Here is a 24,348-nt window from a genome sequence, read left to right on the forward strand (position 1 = left end):
AACACAGTCACTTTTTCCTGTAAGAGACCATGTACACCGTATTTTTGTTTTTGGGTCTAATAACATGGGCTGTTGAGTTGCAAAAAAATCGTTTTGTCCGTTACGACTCCTTCTGTTTAGAAATGCGGTTAACATAGGTGATATTGGCGTGCTTATGAAGTCACGAATATTCGTATTTGACCGAATAGCCTACCTGACAACAATTATTAGGATTTAAATAAGTTTAATTTTGTTTTGCAACATTGCTACCAATTTGAAGTTGCCTATGTTGCTGGCCGTATTGTCAGCAGTGCAGTTAAACGAATCGCGCGTAGTGTTGTTTTGTTTAGGCACCGTCTCCACATGAAAATCTCTGACACCACAAGCCAACTAATAAAGTGCTCTTTTCTCGCAGTGTCATTCCAATATAGTGCAGTGCATCGACAGCCATTGGGTTTTCTTCATTGTGACTTGCTAAAGGATTTCTAAATTAATTGTAATAATAGACCTGCATGTGGTCATTGAGGTATCCCACTTTCCTTGTGCTTACACGACAATGCAATACTTACAGGCTCAGTTAGTGTCACCTTTAAGTTGTTTTGAAGTCACAATATATGTCAGCGGGGTTTCTCGAAGTCAGTGTTTTGTCCCGGGCAACAGGCTCAGATGTGTGCCGCGATTTTACGAAGGATAACAATAATCTATTCATTATACCTTGTAGAAAATTTTAAATTATGAGAACATAGGTCACCACCGGTTGAATGTTATGCCATTGCAATTATGACTGCAATCAGCCTTATTTAGGTGCTTAAAAAGAACAATCAATGTTTAAAACAAGTTGTGAACCCGCTGGTGGTGTGTTGATCAAAAAATCAGTTCCGAATCAAATTGTTCTCCTAACCAGGACAAGCGTTAAATGCTGTTGTTGCTTCATTATATATTTTCGGTTAAAACTGACTTGAATAGTTTGGGTGTCCTGTTAACGAACTAAGAAGATCCAATCGTGACTACAATTAATTTGTGAAACTCTAGGTATACATATATATTATAAGGCAACCTTCGGTTCTCTCACGTCTCCTGCTGGGCTTGTTACGAATGTGACCATAAGACATTTTTAATTTTTTTCCCTGCAGCAAGCACATCACCATTTTCTACTACCGTTTATATTAAGTTTACTACTACAATAACAACCATAATTTGCACATCATGAAAAAAGTGCAAAATCAACAACAGTTAAAACAAAACACATGTACTTGAAGAAACATCATAAATGTTCACACAATTTTGGTGAAGTTTACTGCATGCATAAACTGATACAACATAGAATATTACATTTTTGTGCAAATGGCAAAAATAAAACAGACACACTTTCAACTAAGATATTTTAAAGCACAATCGATAACAATCGAATTAAAACCTGATTGTTTTAAGTATATTTCAATGATTCAATTATTAGGCAACATAAAATTACTTCGTTTCGGTCAATAAAAGTCGACTGTCAGACACAAGGGAAGCATAATCATAATCACCAACTGCAGACTGATGAAACCTCACTCTATTTGAAAAATCTTCATTGTCCTGTGTCAATTGGGTTGACACAAGTGTATAAGGAGTGGAAGGAAAAGAATTTATTATAACTTCTTCTTGGACACTTTCATTACTTCTGCACAAATATATATCTATTTACTACACAAAAACATTTGTATACAAAATTAAAATCAAGCAGTGTTCAGTTATCAAATGAATCTTGACACTCTTGTGTTGGTGCCATTTGAAACACACTTAATTATGTTTTTGCATCAGGACTCTTTACCACACAAATATAAAAAATTTAACAGTATTAATAAAACATACCTGCAAAATCCATGAAAGACACTTTTTATCCAGTCAATAAACTTAAACTGTGCAGCAGCACCAGGATTTAAACCAGGATTGAACAAAGATGTGTACAAATATATCAGCAAAAATGCTAATATGTTTGCAAGTGCATAAACCCAATGTATCAAAAACATTACAGTGAGACTTAAAAATACCTACAATAATAAAATACGTATTGAACCTTTATTTAAGCTTCTATGTAAGTTGAAAATTGTACCCCAAACAAGGAACTCCATCTGTTGCATAAAACACTGTACCATGAATTGGAAAGTTGAAAAATGTCCATTTCAGTACAAATTCCATTGCTATCAACCTGGAAACAAATTACAAAAAAAGTTACATACGCAGTATGAATACACCACAGCAACACATTTTATCAATAAACCTACCTTTGAATCAGAATTCTCTGGTAATTTGGAATCTACACTTTTTTGTTCAGAGTCATCATTATCATTCTGTATTGTGAGATATAAGTTTGTTTTAGAGAAATGAAAAGTCTTGGCATATATTTGTACATTACCAACAGAACTTGTGGCATTTCAGCCCTTTCTTCTTCTGTGCCATCAATTTCTGTGACTTCATCAACCTAAAGTAATTTTATTTATTAGGTTTTATTAAAATTCCAATCAGAACAAATTATTACGTTTCATTTGAACTACTATGCGAAATAAACATCAGACACAAAGCATCAGAAAAAAATTATATTTGTGCATGGGGGTGTGGATTTTAAACAAATGATGGAATTAAATGTGTGTTTGAATTTTAAATAATTTTGGAATTTTTTTGCACTAGTTGCTGAAAAACTCTTCAAATTAGATTTTGTTATCTTGATATTTTATAAGAATAAATTAATGTTGATTTTGGTAGATCATCAATTTTTGTGCAAACTACAATAATAAAACAAAACGTTACTTGTTTTTCTACTTTTTTGTCTTCCACTTGGGGTTCTTCTCTATCCTTTTCTGCAGTCAACATGTAACTCTGTTCCAGATATTCTTTGCCTGGATGTTTAGCATTACTTGTTTGTTCTTACAGGACATTTTTACCCAAGGTTATGATAAGAATGGCCATAATATTATATATATCATGTATATATATTCAAATTAAAGTGATAAACACAATAAATATATTGTCAAATCCAATGGTTTGATTACAAAATGGTTGGTTTTTACTGTCATTATTTGACAGAAATGGTATTTCCATAAATAGTACTATCTGTCGGTTTACAGGCTTTGCAGCCTAGCTGGATCAGCCACTGTTAGTACCAAATGGTTTGAACTTTGGTTACCTGATTTGCTGCCGACCGTTTCATCTTTTGTTTTCCTTTCACTCTAATTACAACACACAAGACATATCAGACTGATTTGAACTTGAAAACATTTATAACATACATTTTGATTGATAAGTTTGTCCAAGTCCTTTGTAAACTCATCCATTGTTCCCGGTAAATGAGTATGGTTTTCAATGTAGCCAGGGACAGAAACATCAATTTTGGATACTTTACCTTCCTGTAAACATGCTCATTTTTAACATAATATTTTTTTATTTCATGATTGCAATGCTACATTGAACCAACAACCTTTTCAATATTTTCAGATGATTTTTCATTGTCCAAGTATAGCCTTTTCACTATGTTTTATATAAACAGCAGCACCTTTTTGTATTTGTGCATTGTTATAACATAATTGATTAAGGCAGGTGTTCTCAACTGGGGGTCCACACTAACCAATACCAATTTAGCAGATTTTGTATGGGGACATTAACAAAAACTTCAAAATATTCATATTCATAGGATCAAAAGAGTTCACTTAATTGGTCAGGAGGTTCAAGGACACAACTAAGTTTACTAACCCCATATAATAAGTTTCACTAATGACTAAAAATATATAAATTATACATTGAAACCACAAATTGTATTGGATTAAATTGTTACGCTTATCTACAGAATGTTTGTACAAAAAATGATAAACAAATCTTTTTACACAATTTAAACCAGAAAACACAAACTTACCTTAAATCTATTAAAATTCTTTATGTTTTGATCATAACTCATTGCCAAAGCAAAGTATGAGTAATCAATTGAAGCATACACCAACATAAAGTTGCATGTAATTACTGGAGATATTACATTCAAGTTTCCAACAAGGATAAAAATAAGAGAGATACATCCAATCACACAAATTGCAAATACAGGGGTTTTATTGGGGCCAAACTAGAGATAATGCATAATTAAATAAAAAACAAATATGTAATCAATGATATGTTAAACATACCCCTTTGCCTAGGAATTTAATGGCAGGAATAACATTTTCATTGGCAATGCTCTGAAGAATTCGTGGAGCACCATAGAGACCTAAAATGTATTTAGGTGAAAAAAATTACCTGTTTGTCTGAAAAAAAGGGAATACCTGTGCTGCAGGATGAAGTGCTAGACATATAAACACCCAACAACCACAAAACACCAACGGCAGAAACCTAAATTGTCAGTTAAAAATATGTCATAGGGAAGGACACAAATAAAATTACTGCTAATATATTACCTTTTCAGCAATCATAAAGTCATCTTGCATAGCTGACCTTAAACATGTAGAACCAAGAAGCAAAACAAAGACAACATACAAAATCAAACTGAAAGAATAAACAGATAAATTTGGTTAGTTTTTGGATGATAATTTTTGCTTCCTATCCAAAATTGTATTAGTAATGTGTTTATCAGCATTTGAAAACAAAAACCTGATAAGTATTGCAGCAAGTGTTCCAACTGGGATGCTTTTTGAGGGATATTTTAGATCACCTGACATGTTCACACCAGCCATAACTCCAGTGGCAGTGGGAAAAAATACCCCGAACACAGTAAAAAATGTTTCTCCACTTTGCAACAAGGGATATGAATTATTGTACATAAGTTCTGATGAGTATCCAATAAATCCATTTTCTAAAATATGCAGAATGCAGAAATAAAGTAGGGGCTTCACTGAAGACTGCTAAACTTTAACAAATAAACAATTGACTGCTTTATCTTGTAATATCTTGCAATACAAACTTTGTCAAGAGTTATCACAATAGAAAAAAAAATATTAACTAAAAAGTTAAACAACCTGGACTTGTATGAACAAATGTCCCAATGATGAAATCACTTGTGGATATGATAAGAATCAGCAAAAGTACCAATTGTAGACGTATCACCCACTTAACTCCTACCAAAAAACTTTGATTTTGATGTTTTATGAATTTAAGTTATCATTGAAAGTTTTTAACAACAAAAGTCTTTTCAGAAGCAAATGCATGCAAAAACAACATAAATCATGAATCCATTAAAATACCTGCTAAATTAATGGCTGAAAGTAACAAAAGAGTGCCAATAGCAACACCACGAACAGCCCATACATTGTTCCATTGAAAAGCTTTAGTTACAGACTCCGCAAATCCCATGCAGTAAAGTGCAGATACAACACACTGAACAAAAACCATGCAAACGAAAATACCTTAAAATGTGTTAGGGAAACAGGCATAAAAAACACCACAACATGTTAAAAACACCTTTAACATAACACACAACAACTAAAAGTAAAAAAAAAACTGTTTTGTGGTAGATCAACTAAATATGATTAGGACTATTCCACTTTTACTTAAGAAACATGTTTGGTATTATTTCAATACATCAGTTATTTACGTTATAAATTTAATTATTAAAATCAGTAAAAGTGACCTTTTAACAGCATAGAGATTGTTTCAATCCAACCACAATCCTTACGCCCGAAAACCAAATTTAATAAAACATACACAACAAAAAGTTAATATTTAAGTAACCTTTACCTATTTGTTTGCTGAAAAAGACAATCACAACTATTCAACTACAAAAAGTAATATTTTTAGGTGTTGTGCAAGTTGTTTTTGTTGTTTGTTATAAAAGTTTCCTGTTTTTATATTATGGTTTAAATAATGTAGATACATCTTACAAATCCAGACTGTTGATTGTGCAATTAAAAGTAAAACAATTTGTTATTTGTTTGGTTTTTGCAGTAATTTATAATTTTATGCCAAAGGACAACAAGCAAACCCATTTCAAACCACCTAGCGCATCAGTATGTAACCTGTTTCAGTCAATTTGCACATTAGGTTGGGGTAACCCAGTGGTGGTTTGCAAACTTTTTCGAGTACGATGCACTTTGAAAACTTCACCAAACTTGTGACACTTAAATTAACATTTCAACATGATTTTTTTCAGTCACAGAAAAATGCCTTATTATTTGCCTCCATTTTTTCTTACTTGAATAACCTTTATGGTTTTTATCGGTGCACATGCCATTTCATTTCCTTTTGTATTGTTCTTTGCGTAGTTGCTTTTTTTTCGCAAAATACACATGATTTGATTTGATTTATTTAATTTGTTGCACGATGCTCTTGGAAACTCAAAATCACACATTAGAGCGCTTCAGAATTAACCAATGAGCAAACTGATGGAGAAGCATATGCTTTGTAGAAATATTTATGACATATGCTGCAACTGCAATCATGATAAATGCCCCTATATACAGTAATTAAATGTGTTACTATTTGTTTATTTTGACAAAAATAATAAATTTGTTCAAAGTAAACCAAATAGTTTGGTATTTCAATTAAACTGTTGGCAGCAACAACCAAAAGAAGAACAGATCAATTGAAATGCAATATGCTTGGCAACAGCAGCAACACAGTAAATAGTTTGAAATGAAATTTAGGTGAAAGGTACTTACCAGACCAAAAGCATACATAATTCCAACTGTGCCACCAACTTTTCCTCCAAGTACTTTCGAAACAAGAAAATAAACACCTCCATTTCCCATATCTGGCAGTCTTTCGCATAGACCAATCGCTGACAGTGCTGCCAATGAGGCCACTGATACAGTGATGATCACAATTAACATAGAGAGCCCAATACCAACATTTCCCTAAAAACATAAAATTGATTAAATTTGACCACACAGATGTTAAAATTCCACACTCACTTTCAACATCCTTAACATCTTTCATGAAATATTTCACCCGATTGTACGGGTTTAATCATAATATTATTTGTTAGATTATCCTAAACTGAGGTTTGCGAAACTCTCTAAATGTTAAGGTCACTCCCATTTTAACATAAGTTGTATGCACCACTATAAGATGTTTTAAGAACATGCTATTAATCCAACCAATTATTGTGTGAAAAATGGATGCATTAATGAGGACAGTAAAATGTGCACATATTTCTAATGTGTAAAACAACTTTAAATGAAAATAAAGTTGTATACATGTAGAAATATTTAATCAGGTTTATTACGATAACAGATGAATAACAATTCTGAGCAAACATAGATATAAGTCACAACAAAACAAGCAAAACATTTTACTCACAACCATCCAGCCAGTTCTAAGAAACAGAACAACTCCAAATATGTTTATTAGGCAGGATGTAAACACACCATCCCATGTTCCAAACAGAACAGGTTCTACTACAAAAAACTGTGACTTCCACCATGGTTTGTGGTGAACCTGCGTTGAATTAAAAAAAATTGCCAAAATGGCACAATCACAAATGGCAGTTATTAATGCAAAAACACAAATAAATGTTTTGTACCATATATATGTACTAGAAAATAAAACATAGTGCTTCTAATTTGACAAATCAAGTAATCTATCTAATTAAAACTACATACAGCTGACAGCCCTGATTGGACAGCACAACACATTTTCAAATTTAATTGGGAATCTGTGCAAAAAAATAACTGATGTGCTGGAATACAAAAAAACATTGGGTTTGTCCACACAACTAACATTCGCTGGAAAAAACCTCTGCACCAATTAGGAACTAAATGTAACCTGTCTCTTATCTATTTTCTTCTAGTTTGCAGATTTTGTTTTTATTGTTTTATTTGATCTAAAGCAGTTGTTTGACATAATCACCTAAAATTACACATTTTGATTGTTTGTTTTATTAAATGATTATACTGTCTAATGAAAAAGGTATGTAGTAAAGTAAGTTGTTAATTAAAAGTAATTCACCTTGAATCAAACTCAAAACATTACAAAAGTTGTTATTCTTTACCTGGTGTGAGGTTTCTTCAAAAAATAAATCTTTGCTTTGTGTTGGTTGAGTTTCTTTTGTTGCAAAGTTTGTTTTTTCCGAAGAATTGGCCATTTTTAGGAACAAAATGAGACAGATTCTAGCCTGTTGCAACCAACATTCTAAAAATTACTAAAAATTTAAAAACTAATTAATATCCAACCCCCAACGCCTGTCTATGGTGTGGGTCCAAAAATACCAAGTCGGGTTAAAAGCGCAAGAAAGAGTTAATAGGTAGTCTATATTTTTTATAATATATATATATAGTATCTTCACGGTAAAATAGGGTTAGCCACAATTTAACAAGGCCAAATCATTAAATATGGCTTAAACAATATTTTACGCCTAAATAACCAGAAACCAGTCAACCGAACCGAACCCTGCCAACAAGAAGACACGCCTGCGCGCGCGCCCCCCATGAAGTTAAGAAAATGGAAAAATACAATGTTTGTGTAATCATGCGTAATGTATTTTCCGACATATATAATTTTTTGCTGTGCAGACATAACTTTCGCAAACTGGATTGAGACAAAGTAATTGCTGGGATACGACCAAAATTTTGTTAATCAGATTCGGAATCCGTTATTATTAATCACCCTTTCAATAAAAACAACACATTATTCGTCCCGGTCAAGAGTTCAAGTTGTATACGTATTAGTGACTACCGTTATTGCTTTGGTCACAGCGTACCTAACAACAATGGCATTTAATTGCAGTCTAAACGTTTGTTGGTTAAAATAGTCTGCATAAAAATTGCTACAAGAGGATCAGTAACAAATATAAACTACATGTCTAATCTTACAAGTATTTTTGCTAAAACATTATTTGTACACCTCTTTCTAAGTTTATTTTTTATTATCAAGCAAGCACTTCGCTCGTCGAGCGTAAAATAATTGTCGATAAACCTAACTTTATCTGCAGTAAACATGGAATTGTATTGGTAATTCGTTTTACCTATAATAGCCGAAGTACGATTGCCAATTTGCTTGGTTAGAAATGATTTTCATGAAATATAAAGTAGACGTACTTTATTGGTCAGTAGTTTCCAGCAATGTTTCGTATCTGCATAGTTAACGTGATCCATAAAAACACAATCTACTATGTATCAATATGAAAAATACAGTGCAATCTTTTTGTTTCAGTAGTGATATATTTGATTATGGTTGACTGAAATTCTGGTTACTTAAGGATTATGGAACAGTTCAACAGAGATTTGGTTGTTGGACTTCATGACCTTGTGGCAAACATCGATCCTGTAATAAAAATATCTGACATAGGTTTGGAAAATGCAGAAGACATTTTGTTACATTTGGAAGAAACTGATGATAATTTTCATAGGTTTGTTTGCTTGTTGTTTGTTTAGTTACTATGTACAGTGTGCCAACACATCACATTGCCTTAGGAAAATGTCAATGATAATGTACATAAACCATGTGTCTATAAAAAAGATTTGAGAAAAATGTTGAGGATATATCTTCCACACACTTTTGCATATTTGCTGAAAAAAAAAATTCAACTACAAATATGTTCCAGTGCTTATTTTAACAATGTCCATAGTGTTTATTTAAGGGCACCATAAGAATACATATAAAAGTAGTTTTTTTTAGGAATATCACCAGATTGCAAAATTTATGTGTAATATCTATGTTGTTATATGGATGCTTTTGTCAACTCTGCTGTGAAAAAATCATCTTGTAAATTAAAATCACTTTAACTTTAGAAACCATAATATTTGTGCAACAAATCATTTGAAGTAAATCAAACAAACATACCAGCAAAATGTGAGGCAACCACAAACTTTTTTTTACAGAAACAATTTTGTAAAGTTTGTAAGTGATTCAATCAGCACAGAAATCGGTCCAAGCGTTGATGAAGAAATCGAAAAACGAAGTACAAATTGTAACCCAGGCTCTGTTTTCAATCAGCATCCTATTGTTCATTCTGTTACTGAAACTATAAACAACAGTAATGTGTAAGTCCTCTGTGTATCTGCAATAGAAATTTTAATAATATTTTGGAATACCTTGGGCGACATCCTTCCATTGCAAGAAATGTGAGAAACACATGTGTCAGTCCTAACATAAGAAGGATGTTAGTGTGCTAATGTTATGTTTATTTTGCACACTGCTTTTATCATGGTAATATGGATAGAGAATACGAGACAATCAAATTGCTGCATTTTAGATTCTTAGCTTATCAAAAACAAAGTTATTAGTTTTTGTATTATTTACAATTAATAGGTTTTCTGAACTGTCAAAGCAACTATGTGCAAGCTCAGTGTTGACTGCAACAGAGTTGTGCAAAAGGACATTGTTGTATTCAAGTGATGATGATGTGGAGAGTAACCTGAGTCATCAATTAAAATCTATGTGCAGTGAAGGTGAACTGTCCTACAGTTCTTCGTTCAACCAAGGCATTTTTTTCATGACACATGTAAGTCATAAATTTTAGATGAAGATTCGACAAACTTAGTCAAAAAAAAATGTGTATCTATATGCCAAACCCAGTTTGTTTCAGAGAAATGTATGACCAGTAACTATTTAAGTACTATAGTTATGGATCATATACTGACGGCGCATTGAAGATATTGCTTTCTGATGTTGAAACAGTGATTATCTTAAATCTTGTTGTAGATTAAATTGTATTTGTCCATGGCAAGTACATTTAAGTTTTAGCAGAGGATCAAATGACATGTTCTTAATCAATATTGTATATAAAAAAGTTGTTTGTGGAAAATTAATAAACATGCTTTTATGTGTTATATTTTAGTTTGATCACAGTTTCATTTTGTTAAAAAATATTCCCTGTCAAACAGTGTATTTGCACTGTGACCTAAAAGTAGAAGATATTTTGGTCTCATATGAAGAAGAGCTTATGTTGTAAAATGTTAGATAGAATTGAACTATCATCATGCCACAACAAAACACACCAAAACAAGAGACTGAAATTATTATGGTATATATATAATATATGGAATACATAAGTTAAAGACTAGACCAGAGGCGAACTGTAACATACACAGAGTTAGTTAGACCCTTTTTGCACGTCTGAAACATACTTGGAGCCTCAAAACCTTGGTTAATAAAAAATGAGCTGCAAAAGCACTAAATTTCGAAAATGGATGATTTGGTTGCAGCAACAGGACATGTGACATTTACAAATGATATGTTGTCATAGTTGATACTATAATTGACTCACTGTCAATTTAGGAAGACTGGTAGTCTGATAATAACACTGTTTAATATCTGGTATACTGTTTATTAACAGGACAGCTAAATAAAAATATTTGGATGTATCCGTTAACTAGGTAGTAAAATTATTATCAGTCCAGATTAACCACAGCAAGTGAAGATTTTTTTCATTCAGGTGTACATCAACTCCAAACAGGTTTGTAATTCCCACAAAATTGCAGCAAATCATTACTTTCAAAACATTTTACACTTCAACTCAATATGTTTTCAAAACTTAAAAAATTTAATTACTCCGCTAATGTTATCAGATAATACAATAAGTTGTACAGTCAGTGGGGATAACAAGGGGATTTGAAAACTGCGCTAATGTGATCAGATAAACCCCAAATTTTTTGGAATTTTTGGCGTCGGTAAAAATAGTTGAACATTTCAACACTGTTAAAATTTTAAATTCACTTATCCCTACTGACTGTACAATTTATTGTATTAAAATCATTCTGATTCTTTTTATTTTATGAAGGAGCAATTTCACTTGCTTGCTGAAGAACTAAGTGCAAGTCAACCTCTCAGCAAACGACAAGAAGCATTGTTGCGACTTTGTCAAGTCCCGCCTTCTGATGTTATGGCAAGTGAAAGTTGGTCCCATATGCGTGTAGTTTTAATGGATGCCCTTGCTGACAATGACAACTTTTTATCACATACTGCACTCAGCTTTCATGCAAAAATGTTTGCAGGTAAAATTTGTTGACTTTATGTTTCACTCTTTTTACTTTGGTTTGCTTGAAGTAAATATAAACACCAAGTTCAAAAATAGTTCAGAGTAATTTCCACAAAATTTAGTACTTCATTTTTGCCCCATAAATTTTTATGCAAAACAGATAAAACTATCTAATTTTTTTATAAACTATAAATTTGTTCTTATATGTTTTCCAAAAGTAGCTAAATATGAGGGGTGAATTTTTGATAAAAATATTAATTTTATTTGTTGCACACGGTTTTTATTTTATTGAAAATGTTATTTTGTGTTTAGTATCTAGTTACCAAATTTTAAGGGAAACGTATTCTTGTCTTTGTGAACATATTACGCATTGTTTTGAACCATGGACAAGTCATGTTGGAGATGAGCTTGTAAAGATTAACAATCCCTATATTACCAGGATATTGCAAAGGTAGCTAACAATTGTGATTTCAATGTGTTGATTTCTTTAAATTGTATGTTGTGAAAGTTTAATAAGAACAAAGAAAAAAAGTATGAAGTATTTTGTGATTTGTTGATATGCATGTTTTTCATTTTGTGTATTCAATTTTTATTTTGGATTGTTGCTTAGAGCTCAATTACTGTACCCCATATGAAAAACCTACTCCATACGTAACATAGTTTTTAAGAAAATGTTAATTATACTGTCAATGTTGGTCATCAAAGTGCAAAGACAGGAGGAACCGAGCTAAAACTCCAAACAAAAATGCATTTAAATCAATGGTGCTAAACTTATTCAATAACTAATTTATATGTGTTAAGTTTTATAAAGTTGTGTCAAAAGTATTTCCAAAAAAACTTATGCCATACCTTTTTCAGACTTCGGTTATTAAATGAGTTTCAATGCGAGGTTTTTTCAAATTGGGTCCGATTTCCAGAAAGTTTTTTGGACTGTATTTTGAATAGCACTTTTGATCTGATGACTGCCTTCATGAAACCAGGTAAGTACATGACACTGATACCAATTTACTATACAGAGTTACAGACTGTAATGTACACTTTAGTGTAACAAGACAGGAATATCTGCAATGAAAAAAGTGCTACTCAAACATTCGTATGTGGTGCACAGTAGCACTTTTTTAAAAAAGAGCCCGTACCTGCACTAATGGAAGGAAAACTCAATTGTACTGTAAATCTAGGAAAACAATTACTTCCTGTTTTTTTAACATTGTTGCAGTAATTACACAATCCAATATGATCTAATATGGGATTTCTGTTAATCTGATTAAAAATGTTTAACAGTCGCATAAGTACTGGTACATGTACCACGGTTTGAGTAGCACTGAAGTGGGCAACACATTTTTGACATAATGCAGTCGTATTACAACACTGTCAAAACTAGTTGTGTTTTGGCCTTTTTTCTATAAGTCACAAACAATTGTCTGGAATTGTGTATAAGATGGAGACAGATGGCTACTGTTTCATCCTAAAAGGTCTCATTTGTCTGGAATGTAGCAAATATCACTTGTCATTACAATTCATTAGTGGCAGAGAGAGATATATTATGGTTTAACAAGAACAAAACCAGATTGGAAATATTTTAGACTTGTCATTTTCTGGTATCCATCTCATTTCTTTGATTGATTTTGAAGCAAATTGGTTCCGAAGGTGGTTGCATGGCAACTATGGTAGGGCAGCAGTTACAAGTCGCCTTCAAAACAAATACAGGTAAGCTATTTTACTTTTCATGTAAATTAGACAATGGAAAAATATAGAAGCATCTATTTTTGTTACAGGGCATTTTTGGAATATATTGTATACAATTCCATGCAGTTTTGTAGCATCTATATTTCTCAACCAAATTTCAACATTGATCTGAAAGCAATACAACAAGACAGGTCAGAATTTAAATTTGTTCTTTATTATTGTCATTTGATTCATTTGATTTGTATATGTTTGTATTTGTGTGTCAATCACATATTTTGAAATTGCCACATTATTTGTCCAAGTTAGAGCATGGTGCGTTGTGTCGTTTTAATATGCTTGGGTTGTCGCAAGCTTAGATTGGAGGCTTTGGATGAATTTTCTTTTATTATCAAAGTGTGTGAACTTTCAGCTGTTGTACTGGTAATAAATTCATTACCAGTACAACAGCTAATTTGTCTTAAACAATGCAGTCAACATCCTCAATATCTCTAAAAAAACGTCAACATTTTTCAGGTGCATCTTTATAACATTTTGTTAGAGATGAATGCGTAGCTGGTTTATGAAAGTTTGGAGCCACTAAGTTAGACAAACAAAGAAAATTATGATATAAAATTTGTTTTTTCAATTTTGTGGAAGTTAAATATCTTCTGTTGCATTTTTGTGAATGTTATTTTTGAATAATTTTTATTTTGCACAAAAAATGTACAAGACAAGCGTGTTCCAATTCTTGTCCTTCAAAAATGTAATTGTTATCATACCTGACTTGGTATAACCAAAAAAGAATCAGGTGTCAAAATTCAATGGACCAGGAGTACAACAAACTTCACTGTTTTTTGGAAAAAGTCCAATGTGTATGGTGATTGTGCTCTCTGCTCATGCATAACTGGTGCAAGGAAAAATAGGGTCCTCCTTACTTAAAACCTGCATCTTACAATAGTGTTTTTGTCTAAAATTTTATATAGTTTGATGTACTTGGAATATAAAACATATTGTATGGTGTTAAATTTTTTTCAAAGCTTACTGGTGTAGTCTTAAAGTTTGTGTTGTTGTGTGATTTTAAGGAAAACCTACACAATGAAACATCTCCAGTTTTCATGCTTTGTTCATTGCTTATCAATAATTGCAAGACTTCTGATGTATTCAAGTGGAAGAAGTTTATTTCCAGTGTTATATATTGAAAAGATTTTGAATGTTGAAGACATGTTGGTTTCTTGGATTAAAGTAAGATTATCCTATCTTAGCTAAGATTGTTTCTCCTTAATACACTTTTTAGTAGTAAAAACAAAAAAATGTTTTATATCCTAAAAATTGAATAGTCTGCAAAAATTTCGCTACAAGCAGCAATCTGTGTATTGACACTATCAAAAGGCATTATTTATTAAAACTGAGCAAAGCAGTAAGAGTAGCTACTCTTTACACATAACTTCATGTTAATAAATTAAGATCAAAGACAATAAAAAATGAAAATGACCCAATACAATATCACAACTACACTTAAACCCAGTTGAAAAACATAGATTTAAATGTTTGCATTGCATTTTCTGTCATGCCACTTTTTAGGTTGGACTAAATTGCTGTTGTTGTGTCATTTTGTTCAATCAACTGTTTCAGAGAAGTTGTGTTGTCCATTTATACCTTTGGCTTATGCATGATTAGCTATTGGCCAGCCAATACAACATGCATGTTATATTGCAATTATTTTTCTTCTACTGTTATTGGAAACACAAAATTAAATTTTAATGAGCAGTGTAGCTTACTCAAAATTTTATTTTTTGTGTGCAAATATATTTGCTTTTATTTAATTGTTGTTATTTTGTGCTATTTTTATTTGATTTTCGTTTTACCATGTTTATCCGATTTCAACACCAAAAACAAGTGTGGCTATTTTACAGCTGCTCAGTTTCAGTAATTGGAACTCAAAGTCTACCAATAGACTTGAACCAGCAGCTGTTATTTCTCAGGTATTGTATGTTTAATTTCACATAAAAATTATAAAAAAAACAGCTTTGTTTAACAAACAGTGTTATTCAACTAAACCTCTGGGTTGATGAATTTATTTTTTAAGGCTCTTTGCACATTATGTTCTTCAAATGCATTTGTGGAAGAGTGTGTTGGAGAACAATTTATAACATCATTAATGACCCCTATACAGAACTGGCTTAGTAAGTAAACATTTTTTCTATAACCAATGATTACCTTCCTTTGAAGACAGTTTTTTAAACTATTACCCTAGTTTTGTTGTAAATATTTTATATTTAATAAAATAAGTTGAAAAATAATTGCAATATATTTTTCATGACATGCAGTAAAATACAAATTCGGCAAGTACAATTAACTTAATTTGAAGTCAGGTTCTACAAAATTTAATAGATGTTACAGTTAACATTGAGATGTTTTGTGGTTCAGCAAATGAACAAACAGAAAATGTCAAAGAGTTAACAACTCTACACACAGCTGAAATTCTGGCTTGTTTGACTTCAACTTTTTCTGGAAGAAAATTGTTGCTCCTAGAAAATACTTTACTGCAAGGGTTGGTGGTTTCTTCTAGGCTTGCCTTTGTAGTAAATATTGGTCATGGCTGACATTTTTAAATTACTGCATTCTTATGTGTAAGTAACCTATTATGATTTGTTAAATCATTACTGCTGTAAGTACTTTTACCATTCAAATGCATTTTTTTACCAAATAAATGCAGTAAAAAAAACAATTCTGGTAATTGTAGATCTGCTGCTCACATTATTGCTCAATTTGCACAAAAAGCTTTGAGTAGTAAACTATCACAATCAATACAACCCAATATTACACCATCCAACACTGTTATTGGAGCATATATTTTTGTATGTCGTCAACTTTATAACACATGTGAGGGTTTATTGATGCTTATGGAATATCAGTTACATGAAAGGATAGCATTTGCCTGGTCACAGGTAAGCTTGCAGTGAACTTCTGATGCTTTTTTTAGTTTGTAATCATATTTGTTTTGTAAGACAAGTGAGGTCAAGCACTTTTTACCCAATCAAGAAGATGGCTGCATTTCTGAAAGTGATGTACTAAGTATCCCAACACAATCAAGCTCAAGAAGTACGGGCGTTTGGGAGGAAACACTACTTGATAATTTGCTTAACTTTGCTGCAACCCCACAGGTACCTTCGAAAACAACTTTTTTTGGCTTTATTAAGGAAACCAAAGCATTGCAGGAAAGCCCATATACCTAACAACAAGGGGTTTAAACTTTAACATGAGTGCACTGACTTTAGAAGCCTTTGCACAACTCTGGTGCTTGTACCTGTTTATATTTCAATTTGTGGTATGGTTTTGTCAAATTTAAGCCCGGTGTGTATTGAAGTAATGAATGTTTTGTTTTAGACATTTTGCTGATCATTTAAGTTTCTCTAAACATACTTCAATTTTAGGGTTTGCTGTTGCTTCAACAAACTGGGGCAATAAATGAGTGTGTTGCATACATGCACTCACGATACACTAAAAAACTGCAGGTAAAATCTATTGGGTAGCAGAAGTTTAATCTTTTAATTAAATTTATGTTAATGTCTCAATAAATAGCTTAATGTTGTTAAGAGATAGCTTTTGTATAATTGTGATTATTAAGGGAGTGTCAAACAGCCACAAAAGTGTGTATTTGGTTAAATCCATACATTGGGTGATTTATAGTCAATTGTGAAATTGAAGGAAATTGTATGAGGCCCAAGCCTGAAATGTACCCAATACATAAAGCTGAGATTAATAGATGAACTGGATGTTGTAGCGTAAAAAAAATTACCATTGAAGGAAGGTTTCTTTTCCAAATTTAGGTGAGCAAGTGTGAAAAATTTGGATATGGTGTAATGGTTACACAACTTGCTTCAACCGCTGCTGGAACTATAGGTAAAATGTTTTTTAAGTAACATTCACACAAGTTATAATCTTACATAATTTGTTTAGCTTTGCAAAAAGCTGGGTTTTTGAAAGCTATATGTCAAGAATTTTGGACAAGTGTTGAATGTACTGAAAGTGAAACAAGACAACCATCCAGATCTATTTTTCTCAGACAGTCAGAGAAGCCAGCCCAAAAGGTTATGGGGTTTATGTTTGAAATCATACTATGCAAACCAATGGTATTCCCGTACTAGGCGTTCTAGAGAAATTTTCTGATTAAAAAAATTTAGCACCGCAACCTAAGCACTCAAATATAGAAAATGGTTTTTGCTAATATACTGTTATTGAAAAAGACTTTAACATCATCTAAATTTTGTTTCAAGAACCACCACTAACCTAAGCATTTCACCTGATGGATAAAACACTAAAGTCTTATCTAACATTTGCAACCATTTACTTCCCTTGCAGGCATTTACTGCTCTTGCAAATGTTCTCAGTTCATATCAATCAGTACATGAACTGTTTATGGACAAAAAGCTTCCAAACAAGATGACATACTCTTTTCGGGATATTCCAAGCTCTCCTTTGGTAAATTATTACTTTAATATTTTTGCTTTCCACTAATTACCATTTTATGTGTTAGGAACTGTTGGATCGACTGGTTCTACTCAATTCCCCACAAAAATACCACTTTTTGCTGAATTATGAACAAACTCATGTATTTGGTTTGAGGTAATATTACTTAAATATGTTCAATAGGTTTCTCTTTTAAACCACATTTGACCTCCATCATTAAAGTACAGTCGAAATTATTTATTTTAAGCAAACCATTACCACATGATCTCAATGTGCAAGAAAAACTTTTTTAATAACCTAAATCTGTCCAAGCTGAAATAATGCCTTTTTGAACAAAAAAGTCTTAAAACATGTTCGTGGAACAACATTTGCAATGTTATTTAGTGAAGAAATGATTATCCTTGTCAAAAATTTGCTATTTGTCTAATGATGTTGTTTTTTCAGGTTATTAACTTTATTGTCGTGTAATCTTGATACATGGCTGGTTCTTGAAACTCAATTTAAAATACAACAACTTTTGCTTGAGTTGCAAAAAAGTCGATCTTGTGAAAGGTAATGAAACATTTTACAGAGTTGATCTACAATCTTTTGACATGTTTTTTTTGTGTAGTGGAATTATTATTGATGAACTGACAATTGAAAGAAATCATCTCCTGGTTAGGACACATTTGATTGGTGGAGAGGGGGAAAGACTGCTTCCTTCTCGTACACTAAGTAATGTGACACACTCTAAAATGAAAAGCATTAAGACAGGAAAACATGGGTTGTACGGATGGCCTTTGTTTTCTCAATATCCAATACCAAAAGCCTATTTACCTGACACAATGGAGCAACCAAATGTAAAAAAAGGTGGTTTTATATGACCTTTGTAACAAATGATTGTGTTGATAAGCTCGCTATAACTCTGTTTACTATATATATGTGTTTTCATTTTTTAGCACAACAGAATAAATAGTCAGGTATATGACATGTTGAATGTGAATTTATATGTTTTGTTCAGATTCACCTTTGACACGATTTTTGAGCAAGACAAAATTAAGTGGGCAAAACAGTTTTAATCAGTTTCGTTCCATGTTTATCAAAACTATGATTTCTTCACCGGCTTCTCTCAGAGGGGTTGCATTGATTGACATTTTGGAAAAAACTGTAGCTGGTTTGGATAGAAATGCTGATGAAAGACTTTTTAAAAAATCTGTTGGGCAAAGTATAACCTTATTTATGTATTTATTCACATATTTTAACTAGAAATATGGAAACCTTTTTTTAAAAAAATATTAAAATGATTAAATTATATATACAGCTCACAAAAAGGATGGTTCTGTTGCATCATCTCCTATTATTGCAGCTGGTGCAAAACTAGCTGTGCAATATGGCAAACGCCTTAATATATTCAAAACCAACCTGGAATCTGTGTACAATCACTTGATGAGTGTGCAACAATCATGTATAAATTTTCTGAACAAACAACAATCATACACATCAATGTTAAGTGAGTCACTTATTTTAATCAAACCACAAAAAGCAATTTTACAAAAATCTACTGTTTAGAGAACGTGTGGTTATTGGCTATACCATTTATCTGAATTTCATTTAAACTGGTTTATGTTCAGGGTGTTTTTCACTTAAACGATAGGTTTCAGGTTGTTGTCTTATGCTATCCATTGAGTCTTCGCTAAGTTAAATACGTAAAAATAGTTCAGTATGATGTTTTGCTTGTGTGCAATATAAAGTTATTATAAAAAACAGGGCCACTTTAACCTAAACTAACATTATTTATTGTTTTCCAAGAAATAACTTCTGGTCCATACCCCTGTCATGATTGGTTTGTTAGTACAATTTTCTTGATGTTTTCTGGAAACAAAGATAAAACTATTCAGTTTTTGCATAAACTGTCTGAAATGCTCGTATCTGTGTATTTGTGGCCTTCAAGACTTCATGCAAGTGTATGTCATTGCATTTTTTAGTGGTTTTAGGTTGATTGTCTGTAAAGTTTTTGTTTACCCTTTAGTTTTGAGTGAAAATTGTTGTTAACTTTGCAACTTCATTTCTTCCATTGTGTATTTAAGGTCCACTTGCCAAGCAAAATAAGACAAAGTGGAATACTACCATTGTACTATCTTTGTGGTCATCATGTGGAATTGTTAGTACAAGTCAGTAAAACACATAAGTTTATAAAATCTAAAAAAAAATACTTTATATATAACGCAGAAGTAATGCCATGCTTTCGCATAGCAAGGCAGGATCGCCCCACTGCGCAGGCCCTTTATATTTGGCGATTGCAGCTCTAATTTTCTGATCATAAGGTTCACAGGCTTCGCAGCCAAGGCATTGCAGCCAAGCTGGATCAGCCACTTTTCCCGACAAGTCGGAGCGAGATCTGAAAAATCAAGCTCCCGGTGAGGTTTGAACTCCCGACCCTGGGCTAACCAGGCCCAACGCTCCACCAACTAAGCTACAGGAGCTCAGTGGCTTCACGAGGTATATTGTGGCCAAGGTACACTGTGCTCGCACAACTTGTCAGGTGACCTTCACATGCGTAGAGGATCTCCACCACTGTAATCATAAAAGTGCCTGATCCAGCTTGGCTGCAATGCCTTGGCTGCGAAGCCTGTGAACCTTATGATCAGAATATTAGAGCTGTGATCGCCAAATGTAAAGGGCCTGCGCAGTGGGGCGATCCTGTCTTGCTATGCGAAAGCATGGCATAACTTCTGCGTTGTATGATTACGGTGGTGGAGATCCTCTACGCATGTGAAGGTCGCCTGACAAGTTGTGCGCCTGCGCACCAGTGTACCTTGGCCACAATATACCCTGTGAAACCACTGAGCTCCTGTAGCTCAGTTGGTAGAGCGTTGGGCCCGGTTAGCCCAGGGTCGTGAGTTCAAACCTGACCGGTAGCTTGATTTTTCAGATCTCGCTCTGACTTGTCAGGAAAAGTGGCTGATCCAGCTTGGCTGCGTAGCCTGTGAACCTTACTATACTTTATATATAATACTGTTGTAATTACTTGTATTTCAAATTTATTTAATGTTTAGCTGTTTAAAAACACATTCTAATTGTAAAACAGATGGAGCTTCCACTAATTTATAGCGCGTTCAGAATGAGTGGTTACACACCTTCACAAATTGCACAACACTGGCTTACACAATGCTTCTGGAATTACCTACCATGGACCGAAATAACTCACTATATAACATCTGTTTTGGTATTAGGTTGTGACTATCAGGTAATGTTTTGTTTGGAAAAGGTTCCTTTTAATTTACACTTTGTCTTAAAGAGAGATTTCCATTGTTTGCATAACAACATAGTTGTAGATCTCTAAACCCTGTCATGCTATTTGGACTTACTGTATATATCAAAAACAAGTAAATTTGCTCTTCTTCTCAAACAATATTTTGTCACTTATTCACAAGCGATTTAACCTAATCGACTGGTTCATTATGGCCTATACAAGAGGCTCCCAAATGAGGTGGCCTCACCCACTGTTACGTAGCTGCTGCTTCACAATCTCAAAAGTCTTCAGCAAATTTTATCCTCGATTTCAAACAAAGTAGTAAACGATTTGTTGAAACGCAAACATTTTTACCCGGTTAATCGCACGGCCAAGTTATTTTAAACGATTAACCGGAATATTCTAATATCAGGAACAAATATTGCACAATAATCTCTATTTTGAAATCAGGTTTGTCTCAAAGCAGCCGTCAATGGCGCGTTGCTCACGACGCTTTCTTTAGGACGATTTGCGAGGATTTGTTTGTTTCGCTCAGGCATAACTTTTTAATAGACAAATAGCCATCAATTATTTTTAAACAAATAAACCCCTTGTTGTCAATGATTACTTATAATATCACTAAATGTGCGCCTTCTCAGTTTTGTGCAATCTATGATCTCGTATATTATGAGAAACGTAAGGCTTCCTTCACATTGAAGTAAACAATACGGTCAGCTGCGTCAAATTTTGATAATATCAATAATCCCTAGATTCGACCTGGAAAGCTGTTGAATATCAAGAGCTCAACTCCCTGTTTTCGGTGTCAGAAAATGCATTGTTTTGAATGCCTATGCCTTAGTTACTATTAAATAAAAGTTCTTTTAACTAAATAATATAAAACTCACTGCATTTTATTCACATTTTGCAAAATGTTTCAAAGTACTACATTATAACTGTTTTAGGTCTATATCTGCATCAGCATTTTGAAACATTTGCAGCACTCAATCCTTGTGCACCGACAGACACAAGATCTGCAAGTGTTTTTAAAGGTTTGTTGATACCGCTTGCGTTGCCGGCTAGCTATCATGCAGTATAACCCACATAACAGTGCGCAGCTTAGCCTAAAATGTAAATAACTTGAATGTAGCACTGTAGCACGGACATAAGATAAAATGTAGCACGGACATAAGATGTGGCTACCAAAAGATATAATAAAACCTTTTGTAGTATATATTTATTACTGAGTATTTCAACCAATTGCATCCTTTTTTCAACATTGCAAGCTATTTTTTATTTAGGAAAATTTTATCACCGGCTTTGTTATTGATAAATGGATGACTTTTATGACTACTTTGGAAGAAAAGTACCGAAACATGATTCTTCCCAGAATGCGAAATTTTGCAAGTTAAATTTTAATAATGTGCATTCCAAGATCTGATTTGACAATAAACTAATTTTTTTCTAAGCTGAACAAGTGCAACAAACGGATTTTGATGCTAATTTGAGCTGCAGACAGATGGCCGTTGTTTCGACCTATTATGTCTTATTTAGTTGCGGAATAATAAAACAGTTACTGGGACAGGGTATTCTTGTTGTTACAGCATTTATGATCGCTAACGTGATACATGAACTTTTGAAAACACGACAAGAGACAAACCGTCAATTTAGCATTGTCGTTTTGTCCACTCACAGCAAAAATAGAAGCAGTTTAATTGAATTTTGACACTGGCAAAGACCGCCGAGAAAAATCGACCAAATTAGTTGATTATGCAACACAACACTGTTATTCTGCCAGAGTACCACTTTTTGTCTGACGGTAACGTTGCCTACGAGTTCGCGTCATAAATGATTTATTCAATTCGCCACAATCAACCACTGATGTATTTTTCGAAATATAGTTGTAACAAGAAATGTTGAAATCATCAAAGCAAAGTCAACACAAAGATGAGGTTAAAGTTATGACATCACACCCAAAATGACGTCATGTAATGTCACTGAGCAAAGAAACGCACCATCCAAGTCTTATCGAAGTACAAACTACAGAGTAATTTCATTGCTGGTATACCCTTTGGTCTTCCAATAATCAAGGACAAATAAGCCTTTGTGACGTCAAAGTGACATATCTCCGGTGTTTTCCAATGTATAATAAAACTTAAAAAAAATATTTTTTATCGAAAAGTCATATACTGCAAAATGGACAAGTGCTGAAATCGCACAGTTACATACGTTGTGCAACCGCAAAAGCAATACTGGAGTACCGTTGTTTTCCAATGAAAAATAAAACTTGTACAAAAAAAATATATTTTTTATCGAAAAGTCATCCCTACTGCGAAATGTACAAGTGCTGAAATCGCACAGTTACATACGTTGTGCAACCGCAAAAGCAATAATGGAGTACCGGTGTTTTCCAATGTATCATAAAATTGTACTAAAAAAAAGGTTTATCGAAAAGTCAAAAAACCCAAAATGGACAAGTGCTGAAATTGCACAGTTACATACGCTGTGCAACCGCAAAAGCCATACTGGAGTACCGGTGTTTTCCAATGTATCATAAAATTGTACTAAAAAAAAGGTTTATCGAAAAGTCATAAAACCCAAAATGGACAAGTGCTGAAATTGCACAGTTACATACGCTGTGCAACCGCAAAAGCAATACTGGAGTAACGGTGTTTTCCAATGTATAATAAAACTTGTACCGATAAAAAATATTTTTCATCGAAAAGTCATATAATGGACAAGTGCTGAAATCGCACAGTTACATACGTTGTGCAACCGTAAAAGCAATACTGGAGTAACGGTGTTTTCCAATGTATAATAAAACTTGTACAGATAAAAAATATTTATTTTTCATCGAAGAGTCATATACTGCGAAATGGACAAGTGCTGAAATCGCACAGTTACATACGTTGTAGTGATGTTCCCAGTTCCAAATTATCCGACCCGGCCGGATCCGGATAGTTATTGATCAAATCCGGCCGGATAATTTGGATCCGGCAGTTTGTTAACACCGATTCGTGTGTGTTAAAAAAAAATGTTTGATTGCCAAACAGAATGCTATGTTAAGGTTAGCCTGTCATGAGTGGAACAAATAAACGTGGGTATTTATTAATATGGTATAACACGTCACGAAAAACCTTAATAACAAATAACG

The 24,348-nt window shown here is 33.1% G+C and overlaps 2 protein-coding genes across 3 annotated transcripts; one reads left to right on the forward strand and one right to left on the reverse strand.

The window, feature by feature from the left end:
- Nucleotides 1–1,132: 1,132 nt before the first annotated feature.
- LOC145907883 (solute carrier family 12 member 8-like) lies at nt 1,133–8,179 on the reverse strand. Of its 2 annotated transcripts, none has more exons than XM_082994982.1 (18): nt 7,925–8,179; nt 7,234–7,371; nt 6,594–6,788; nt 5,181–5,313; nt 4,956–5,054; nt 4,591–4,792; nt 4,398–4,485; nt 4,266–4,332; nt 4,131–4,210; nt 3,869–4,069; nt 3,249–3,365; nt 3,146–3,188; nt 2,770–2,858; nt 2,378–2,443; nt 2,247–2,312; nt 2,075–2,170; nt 1,834–2,012; nt 1,133–1,639 (listed from the first exon to the last, which is right to left on the reverse strand). In XM_082994982.1, exons 1-18 carry the CDS (start codon nt 8,015–8,017, stop codon nt 1,447–1,449), a joined length of 2,145 nt encoding a protein of 714 aa, XP_082851108.1. In that variant the 5' UTR covers nt 8,018–8,179; the 3' UTR covers nt 1,133–1,446. The 2 variants fall into 2 exon arrangements, with proteins under 2 accessions (XP_082851108.1, XP_082851107.1); XM_082994981.1 differs by having other exon boundaries at nt 1,133–1,642; nt 7,925–8,175.
- Nucleotides 8,180–9,088: 909 nt separating this feature from the next.
- On the forward strand, nt 9,089–22,769 carry LOC145908248 (protein broad-minded-like). Its single transcript, XM_082995485.1, has 28 exons — nt 9,089–9,280; nt 9,753–9,914; nt 10,183–10,375; nt 11,654–11,867; nt 12,164–12,302; nt 12,710–12,831; nt 13,435–13,558; nt 13,627–13,728; nt 14,599–14,758; nt 15,430–15,498; nt 15,603–15,699; nt 15,944–16,067; nt 16,260–16,464; nt 16,525–16,680; nt 16,951–17,031; nt 17,347–17,419; nt 17,477–17,607; nt 17,879–17,998; nt 18,054–18,142; nt 18,431–18,538; nt 18,597–18,835; nt 18,987–19,190; nt 19,287–19,475; nt 19,775–19,929; nt 20,053–20,136; nt 21,054–21,212; nt 22,160–22,246; nt 22,496–22,769. Exons 1-28 carry the CDS (start codon nt 9,135–9,137, stop codon nt 22,604–22,606), a joined length of 3,843 nt encoding a protein of 1,280 aa, XP_082851611.1. The 5' UTR covers nt 9,089–9,134; the 3' UTR covers nt 22,607–22,769.
- Nucleotides 22,770–24,348: the final 1,579 nt, after the last annotated feature.

The sequence above is a fragment of the Ascidia mentula genome, chromosome 7, assembly GCF_947561715.1.
Source record: "Ascidia mentula chromosome 7, kaAscMent1.1, whole genome shotgun sequence".
Lineage (NCBI taxonomy): Eukaryota > Metazoa > Chordata > Ascidiacea > Phlebobranchia > Ascidiidae > Ascidia > Ascidia mentula.

Bases quoted from the DNA above. Each gene is read 5' to 3' on its own strand.
- LOC145907883 (XM_082994981.1), bottom strand. From the start codon at position 8,017: ATGGCCAATTCTTCGGAAAAAACAAACTTTGCAACAAAAGAAACTCAA. The intron at 6,789-7,233 runs GTGAGTAAAATG...TTATGTTTTTAG, and splicing joins TTAGAACTGGCTGGATGGTT to GGAAATGTTGGTATTGGGCT. The intron at 4,070-4,130 runs GTATGTTTAACA...CATTATCTCTAG, and splicing joins TTAAATTCCTAGGCAAAGGG to TTTGGCCCCAATAAAACCCC.
- LOC145908248 (XM_082995485.1), top strand. From the start codon at position 9,135: ATGGAACAGTTCAACAGAGATTTGGTTGTTGGACTTCATGACCTTGTG. The intron at 13,559-13,626 runs GTAAGCTATTTT...TTTTTGTTACAG, and splicing joins CGCCTTCAAAACAAATACAG to GGCATTTTTGGAATATATTG. The intron at 16,681-16,950 runs GTACCTTCGAAA...CTTCAATTTTAG, and splicing joins ACTTTGCTGCAACCCCACAG to GGTTTGCTGTTGCTTCAACA.